General features: G+C 41.1%; 2 protein-coding genes across 6 annotated transcripts; both read right to left on the bottom strand.

Moving 5' to 3' along the window:
* Positions 1-1089: 1089 nt before the first annotated feature.
* gpr85 (G protein-coupled receptor 85) lies at positions 1090-5488 on the bottom strand. Of its 5 annotated transcripts, none has more exons than XM_044185579.1 (3): positions 5336-5487; positions 5028-5062; positions 1090-4093 (listed from the first exon to the last, which is right to left on the bottom strand). In XM_044185579.1, the coding sequence occupies exon 3, from the start codon at positions 3925-3927 to the stop codon at positions 2794-2796; it is 1134 nt and encodes a 377-aa protein (XP_044041514.1). In that variant the 5' UTR covers positions 3928-4093; positions 5028-5062; positions 5336-5487; the 3' UTR covers positions 1090-2793. The 5 variants fall into 5 exon arrangements, with proteins under 5 accessions (XP_044041514.1, XP_044041515.1, XP_044041511.1 ...); XM_044185580.1 differs by having other exon boundaries at positions 1090-4078; XM_044185576.1 differs by lacking the exon at positions 5028-5062 and having other exon boundaries at positions 5336-5488.
* Positions 5489-7719: 2231 nt separating this feature from the next.
* On the bottom strand, positions 7720-8544 carry LOC122871041 (small integral membrane protein 30-like). Its single transcript, XM_044185575.1, has one exon. It carries the CDS (start codon positions 8514-8516, stop codon positions 8259-8261), a length of 258 nt encoding a protein of 85 aa, XP_044041510.1. The 5' UTR covers positions 8517-8544; the 3' UTR covers positions 7720-8258.
* Positions 8545-9131: the final 587 nt, after the last annotated feature.

The raw sequence follows: 9131 nt of genomic DNA, 5'->3' as shown, positions 1-9131 counted from the left end.
AGAGGAAACATGCCTTGGTCTTGTGGCCTTTACTGACCTCGGTTTTAAACTCTAATGTTAAGCAAGACAAGTAAATTTCTCACATTCCGCCATTTTTTTTTAACAAAAACATTTCTTTCTTTATCCTTGAATGGGCTGATGAATCCTTGCATAGAAGGTGTGAAGAATTTAGAATTTTTATTCTTACAATTTGGTTATATTTGTTTTTTATTGAAGCATTTGAAGTGGCAACTTTCTTACTAAATAGGTATTTGAGAATATGTATTAATTTGTGCACATTTCCATAGATCTTGGTTCCATATTTTCCCAATTAATTTTCAGTGCAGCTGCACATCAATGTAACCTTAAAAAGTGAGGGAATGGGACAAACCACTATGTCATTTGTGGCTACAGGGCTCAGTGCAAGGATATTCATTAATCCAGAGTGGTCTGCCATCATTCCATATGGGAGTCGCATGTATTACATCTGAAATTCAGTGGTATTCCCCTTTAACACAGAATGAAAAACTGCAAGGGTGAGTGTGCCCAGGGATATATTCATGGAGATTATTCCCATTAAATGTCAAACACACTTCACATCCAATGACAAGGTTTAGCATATATTCTGTTTTGACGAGCTGTCCCAAGGACACAAATGACAGAAAAGATTTTGTTCCAGAAAAGACACATTTGAAAGTTTTATCACTTTCTCATATAAAGAGACTGTTAGCATGGACATAACACACATATAAAAATATAAAAATTGTAGAAATACCACCATTAGTCATTTGAACACAAAATATGGACATTCTAACATTTCAGCAAGTATTTAGCAATCACAAAGTAATGATTTTAACCCAGTGTGGATTGTTTGAGTGTTTCCCAATGAAGCCTGATTCAGGCGAGAAACAGACATTTTAGAGATAAAAATTTCAATCATTGACCTGCAGGAGTGAGGGTTTTGGCAAATTCATCACTTGACCAAGCAGCATTTTTCAAAACACTGCCATGACTGCACCAATTCTGAGGGGTTTTGCAGATGTTTTCCAGCTGTTAGTATAGCCATACAGTATGATCTCCACCCAATGAGAGGGATAAAAACAAATTTTGTAAAATGGAAACTTTTTTATTTTCAAAAAGCAACAGATTACACAGTTAACTTTCAGCAAATGCAATCCTAACTGAAACTGTACTCACATTCGGGACTTCAAAATGAAAGACTCACATACTTATACACAATCTATCTATAATATACAAAAAAGAATACATAATAAATATTAAAATGGCCACAAGAGAAAAAGTAAGTCATTGAAAACAATCAGTAGAGAGCAAATGTAGGGAAAGTAGAAACAAGACGGTGTGCCTTAAATGTCTTTTTTTTTTCTTTTACATTTTTTACAAATTGTGCAAGATTTCATACTAAGGCTCTGGTCTTGAAGTGACTGTTGTCTGATCCACACAGCACACACGCTCTGAAACGCACACACATGCACCCACTAACACACACACGCGCGCGCTCCCTGTGCTCTGAGCACTCTGTGGGGTGTAGCAAACCATAGCAGAATAAAAATGGGCTGCTCAGTGTATGGCCTGTGATGCTCATGGGAGTGGACCAGCTTTTAAAAATGGACATGCACTTCACATTGATGTGAAAAAAAAACTCCCCTTGCATCTAAAAAACGACTTTTTAGAAGTGAATGAAAAAAAAAAACCCAACAACCAAGAAACATGACAATATCATAACCATTAAGGCAAGAACACCTGGAGTGGCATCAGCAATACTGTAACAATATGATAGTGTTTAGGTACATGGATATGATGAAACATTTAACTACTTCTTCAGTGTCTTTTTTAAGCACAAGGTTGTTCTTAAAAGCAACGTTTTTTTAATCCAAACATCATTTCATCTTTTTTTCCTTTTTTTGTGTAAAAGATGATAAGAAAATAACAATGCCAGACACTAGGGACATATGGATCGTAAAACTACAAGAAATAATTTCTAGTTTTAAGTTGCAACTTCAAAACCACACATTGTAAATCCCCATCATTAAGCCCCCGCCCAGTAAATGAAAAAGATATCACTTACATTAAAACCATTTTATCCTCTTGTGATGGTGTATTCCAACAGTCACCAAGTTTTGCTTTACTTACAGCGGTTGTGTAGTCTGTTGCAAATTAAAGCATTCATTGTTTAGTTTGGGAAAAAAAAGAAAAAAAAATTTGTCCTTGCAATGCAACTGGCAACTGTTGACCAAAAAAAGCATCTTTACATCTTCTTTTTAGTGCAACTCTTAAAATGTAAAACATTTCCAGTGATTCCTTGAGAGGTATCATTTCTTTGTTTTTTGTTCTGTTTTCTTTTTCTTTTCATATTTATGTATTTCACACCTCACAGAATAACGCATCTTCAAAATATCCAAAGCACGAGGTTTTGTTTTTATTGTTTTGTCAAATCTTTTTTCTTTTTTTCTTTTTTTCAACTTTTTGCTTCACTGCACTGGCATGGCCTTCCACAATGTCTGTTTACTAGAACATAAACACAGGAGGGGATCCAGACCTCCTGCGTATTCCCATTCCCTTCAGCCTCCATGTTTGATACGTTTCATATTCAATCACGCCGGCAGAGCCTCGTGATTGGCAGTCCACCTTCTACCTCTGAAAAGAAGGGTTAGGAGAAGATGGAGCAGGAGAAAAACTGGAGGATGAAGAGAAGAGAGATAGAAGAGAGAGTGCGCTGTACAATGGGAACGAGCCCAGATCAAGATCAATCAGGGAAATAGAGACATAGATGAGAAAAAACCCACAGCAAAACCTTCATATAACGCAGTAGGGTTCCCTTGGTAACCTGGATTTTCTGCAGTAGAGGAGTGTGGTGCTGAAGCAGCGCCGAAGCTCCCTGTTGGAGAAGATGCAGATGAAAGGATTGACCCCAGCCTGGGCAAAGCTCATCCACACGGCTGCCGTCAGGTAGCCCCCAGGGACCACCGGCCCCCTTGCAAACACCCGCCAGTAGCAGGCGACCAGATAGGGCCCCCACAGTGCCAGGAAGAAAAACGTCATGATGTAGAACATCCTACTAATCCTCTTCTCTGTTTTGAATTCATCCAATACCAATAGACGCCTGCGGCCCGCTGCGTTGCTGTTCTGCCGGATGCCCAGCAAAGTAGGCGGGGTGGGGCCTCTACCAAATCCGGCCAGCCAGTTGGCCGCCGCCTGCCCGCTGGCGCCTGGCCCGTGGAAGGTCCAGTTCTGGCTGACAGCAGGCACGAACTGGACAGGCTTCATCTTTCGACGGTCGTGGACGAAGAAGATGAGCTTGAGGTAAACCAGCTGTGTGGCCAGGAGGATGAGCGCCAGAAGGAGCATGAAGCCCAGCGAATCATTCGCCCTGAAGGAACGGTGCTGGAATGTGCACTGGTCCTCCTCCCGGATAAAAGAATACGTCCCTACGTCTAGCACCGGCGGGAACGCCATAGCCACTGACAACGTCCACACCATGCAGATGACAGCTAGACAGGTCCAGAAGGTCAGCCTCTTGGTGTAGAAACGGTGATGTGCGATTGCCAAGTAGCGCGTGACACTGACACAGAACAGCATAAACGCCGTGTGGAAACAGGAGAGCACACCCAGGAAGGCGATCACTTTGCAGGTCAGCGTGCCATAGGTCCAGGCAGATCCATTCTTGACTGAGGTGAAGACAAAAGGAAAGCAGATGGCGGAGCGCAGGATGTCAGAGGCGCACAGGTCCAGCAGGAAGTAGTAGGGCGCCCGGTGCAGGCTCTTGTCTTTGACCAGCAGGATGGAGATCAGGAGGTTTCCAACCACACCGACTCCAATGATGAAACCCAGAGAGGTCAGTTTGAGGAACGTGGCGAGAGGAGAGACATTCTGCAAGATGGTGTGGTCCCCTGCATGGCTATAGTTCGCCATAGATGGAGGAGGGATCATAAAGATAGCGGAATAGCTTCAGCCAAGTATCATGATCTAGAGGTGGCAGGGGGAGGCGTTAGATCCATTTGGCGGTGTGCTTTGAAGAGGTTTCCAGGCATATAGGCAACCTCTCCTCTAAGGCATCCTTTGTTCCTTTGTCTCATCACACCTAAAAAAAAAATCCCTGAAAAATATTATCCACCCATCAGCATTCAGTCACATACAACAGCTGCATTGTTTTCAACTGCACTTGCACAATCTAGATAAGCAATAATTTCCCTCTGCCTGCTATTTATTTATTTGCTTTACATTTGAACATTTAGAGTGGCACAGTGCAGAGCTCTGCCTCAGCAGAAATACTTTGTCTAGATACAGACACACAGACAGTGATGGAGCTTGATTAGACTAACACATTAATCTGATACAGTATTCTTTCTTGTGGCTTCGGAATTTCCTGAACACAAGTCCAGCCTTCATTAAGAAACGACGCATTTCTACGCGTGCCTTTCGGAAAGAAACGGGTTAGACACACAAAAAAAGGAAGGTTTGGATTATTTGGGACATTTTTTTTAGCGCACTGTGAAACAGTAAGAGAAATGCAGTCCAAAATAAGCTCTTCTTGATCACACCCTACACCCTGCAGAACAGAGGACGCCTCTCTAAAGCGGCGGACGCCGTGAATAAACTCGCTCTGCCTTCATACATCGTGGAAAATCGACGTAATGCATAATAAAGCATTCGTGTTTTTGTCTGATTAAAGGTTAACTGGATTACGGGTCTTACGTTAATAAGCAGTGTTCTCATTAGTGCGTTTATTGAGCCAGCCTCCATTTTCCAGATCATCTTTTATATTAGTAATTACGAAGAGTTAAGAGAATATACTGTGTAGCCTTATACTGACACTAAAGCCGCATTTCGACATAATTTAGCTTGTTAATGCGCGGGTGTGATTATCAGTCGGGATGGATTGAAAAGGATGGTTGGAAGTGACAATAACAAGCCTGCTGGTAATAATATTATGGGACGTTCTATTCGATAGCTGTTTCATTGTATGGAAAATTACATATAGCCTGTGGTGACATCTGATTTAATTAATATTGGCGTTTGTTTCTACTTACGCGTTTAAATGCGTCCTCCGATTGCCAGTCGAGTTCTACGCGCGTTTGAATCCGAAAGATTTCAGTAAAAAAAAAAAACACAGCAGGTTAAACTCATCGTCCTTGCATCCCAATCGGCTGGATAAAGCATAACAGTGTAGCGGATCCGTACGTCCATTAGACTAGAATCATTCCCAAGTCCCCGCTATGAATTGCCCACAATCGCAGCCACCACACAAGACAAGGCCAAAAATAAATAAATAATTTACCCCCCCCCCAAAAAAAAGACAGAGAGAGACAGCCGATCACAAAATCAATCAAAATCCTACCTGTTGATAATCCTATTTTGTTTCCCTCCTGGAGGTTATTTACATTGCACAAGTCGGATTTTTGCTGTTTTAAAAAGCCTGATATGTTGCCTGCCCCCTTTTTTCCTCCACGGTGAATATCCTACAGTAAGCGGAGCCCAGCGCGCATGCGCCCTGCATCCCTATTTGTGATCCAAGACGCGTCTTGTCTCTTGTTGCAGCAGCAGCAGCTCCCTCTCTCTCACGGTAACATCTGCTCAGAGGGGCCGCTGCTGGCCGGTAACGCGTTACAGCAGTACTCTTGACTATTTCAGATGGATTCAGACCTATTTCTTCAAAGTGACGATTTTGAAAATGATTTTTTTTAATCACATGTACAGAAATCAAACAATATTTAAATGATTTAAAAAAAGCTAAATGTGGTTCAGTCTAGGCTGATCATATGTTTTTTTCATCCCCTCGTTGGACCTTTTGCTTGCTAATAGTGTCTCTATCAGATATATTGGCTATAGCATTTGTATAGCTCTCTGTCTGCCTTTCATTGAGCTCATACATGTTTCACTCAACAGAAATGTCCACCATTATGTACAAAGGGAAGGGTAAAATCAGACTGCCTAGTTCACCTCAAGGTAGAATGACTTCCCCTGTACTGTATATGCATAATTGACAAGCACTTTGCGCACTGTTGTTCATTCTGCCGGGCAGCATGATAAATTCATAGGATCTGATTTCTCAGCCATGTATGGAGAGTCATGATGTCCTGAGCAGTGTTTAAGTGAACAATGATTCAGCCACATATACACAAGTGCACACACACACACACACACACACACACACACACACACACATACACACATACACACACTGAAATGCTGCTTTGTACCTACCTGGCCTGTAAAACAGGAATTATGATCATACATGTTGGAAATGTGTCATTATTGTGTTTCAACTTTCACATAGTAGGGCACAATGTGAACTGTGCAGATTAAAAAAGAATGCTGTGCCGTCAGCTTATCAAATATCACAGAAATGGTGACATTGTGATTGAATGATCCATTTTACTCCAAAGGAAACTCTGTTTCTGCCCTCCAGCCAAAGCTAGATTAAAGTGAAGGCCATAATGATTTTGTGCATGTCCCAATATTCTCTAATGAACAATCACTCATTTTGGCACAGACCTGGTAAACATTTTGATGTATCATGCCAAGGTTAAATAATGATTTTTAGTTACCAGTTATACATATTAGTTGATCTTTTTTCCTATACAAATGAGAGTTTCATTTAAAAAATAATTTGGGTAAAAAAAAAAAAAAGTCTAAAGCTTATTAGCTCTAGTGGCTGAAAGTAAGTAGTACTGTACTTAAGTACAACTTTGAGGTACTCCATTTAATGCTACTTACTTCTACTCCACTACATTTCAGAGGGAAATATTGTACTTTTTAACTGCACAACATTGCTAAAGATTAAACCATGGATCCCACTCGTTTTGGCTTGTGATACCTTACAAAAAGCAACATCTACTTGGGGCCCCTTGTCATGTTTCAGATCTCTATGTATCGTTAGCAGTTCTTCCAAAGAGGTTTCTCTCTAAACTTCTCCCATAGTTTCATTTTAATAACTATTTGAGGCTCAAAGCGGTAAAATCATCCAATATTTCACATAAAAAGCTAAGAAAACAAAGGAAAAAAGTCCCAAAAAATGAATACACATTTGTATAGCATAACTTTGTTCTTTTCTTCTTTCCAAGCCCATTAGTCATCTCACAACTCCTCCGATTTATCTTGTGGCCCCTTGGTGAGGCCGAACCCCTAGGTTGGGAACCAGTGTACTGTAAATGAGGTAGTCAGAATCATCTCCACCTTGACCAGCAACAACAGAAAAATGCTGCTTACACACTGATACAACAGTGTTAATCTAATAATGGCACATGTAATAATATGTCAGTCAAAGGGGGGATTTTCTGCAGAGCCAGTACTTTCTCTTTTGATACATCTGTACTTTTAAAAGTAGGTGAATGCAGGACTTTAACTTGTAATGGAGTATTTTTACAGTTATATTGCTATTTTTACTTAAGCACTCAACACTGATTTGTTGGGTTTAAAATGTCTGTTTTGTAATGTCAGACAATTCTGACTGTACGCAACAGAAACTACAGAGCAAAAATAATGTTAATTTAGCTACAAGTTTTTTTTAGCTACTCACTTTTAGATCATCCACCTCCGACCCATTGTATAAGTAGACAGTCAACTTTCCAAAACACTTTATATGAGAGACTGCCTATAAAAGGGGTGACTGCCCTAAGCCACTGTAGATGGCTTGACATTTTTAAACATCTATCAGAATATGTTCACTTTCTAAATGAAAGAAGAGAATGAATGCAGATCATTCAAATATTATGCAAACCATGAGTTGTGCAGAGCATCAGGAGAAGCAATTTATTATTCTTAAAGCTCTTGTTACACATTTTAAAAGCAGAAATTGCAACAACAGCGCCATTGTTTTCATATAACCGCACTTTTGATATTGTGCTTCAAACAACGGCAATGTTGTGTTGCACATTGCAGACATAAACACATCAAGAAATCACAGTGATCACTCCAAGCATGGAAAATATGCGCAATATGCAATGCAAGCATCCTTTGGAGAATATAGTAACTGCAGCAGTCTTTTCATATAGAAGGCTACAGTGTTTGGTCCTTAATCTCAGCAGTTCAACAAATAACTGTTCCTGTTTTTGGACTTCCTGGATGTTTCCTTCCGCCTTCTCCAACAGAGTCCACGTGGTTCCCGTTGTACTTGACGCATTAATTCCAATAAGGCACGTTTCTTATTAGTCGCTTTGAGACAAATCTTGTGGCAGAAGGTCCATATGAGATCACCGAAGAGGTATTAATGCGGTGCATGATAACATGACAGGACAGGCGCACGATCAAGAGAGTCTCTCTCACAGCTGTCCGTTCCGCCTCCGTGCGTACCAGCCGAGGAAGGCGCAGAACCCCACCACGGTCAGGATGGTGCCCAGGAGCAGGGCTAAAGCGTCGCCCGCATCGTAAGCCTCCACCGGGGGGATCAGAGCGAGAAACATCAGCCACACAACCGCTGCAGCGTTTGGAAGTTCAAGTTTGGGAGCCATGTTGAGTTTTTCCGCTGTTGCTGTTGACTTTCTGGGAGCTTGAGCGCCTGCGTCAGAGTCAGATGACATCAGCAGCGGTTGGAACTTCCTGGTGCGCTCAGCCAATTGCAGAGCTGCTTTATTGTAGCATGTGCCTTCTAGATGTTTTTTTCTTCTTCTTCTTTTCTCTTTAAGAACATTCACTTTATATTTCAGCAGGCATTTGCCCTGTGGCACAGAAATAATTGCATAATTCTGCTATTGTTCTTTTTCACAGATCAAATAAAAACGCAAAATGGTTATGGGATTCCAACTGTAACCTAATTATTCAACAGTGGGTGGATTTGTGCCATCACTTCCCTTATTAGTGACGATTTGGCTGGCAGGCCTTCAGTGCTTCATGTCTCTGCCCCTCAGGCCCTGCTATAAACAAACAAGACTATTTTACATCAGCCAGGCTCATCAACAGTTCTTGTCTAAAGCTTGATATTTCCTCTGAAGACAAACACGTGTTGACACGCATAGGCTATTACTGTATGTTGAATGTGACACTTGTTGGGGAAGGTCAGATCAGAAAATAAAATGCCCAACACAGCTACAGGACAAGTATTTTTCACATTAAGCTCCCTCAAGGTTTGTGAACTTTCCTGGTCCATTTTACTATTTCAATTTTGGACAGGAAGAGAATTTCACTCTTAAAGAATT

Source organism: Siniperca chuatsi, linkage group LG23 (assembly GCF_020085105.1).
Source record: "Siniperca chuatsi isolate FFG_IHB_CAS linkage group LG23, ASM2008510v1, whole genome shotgun sequence".
Classification (NCBI taxonomy): Eukaryota; Metazoa; Chordata; class Actinopteri; order Centrarchiformes; family Sinipercidae; genus Siniperca; species Siniperca chuatsi.
The sequence above is the reverse complement of the archived record's forward strand: the minus strand, read 5'-3'. Positions and strand labels throughout refer to the sequence as shown.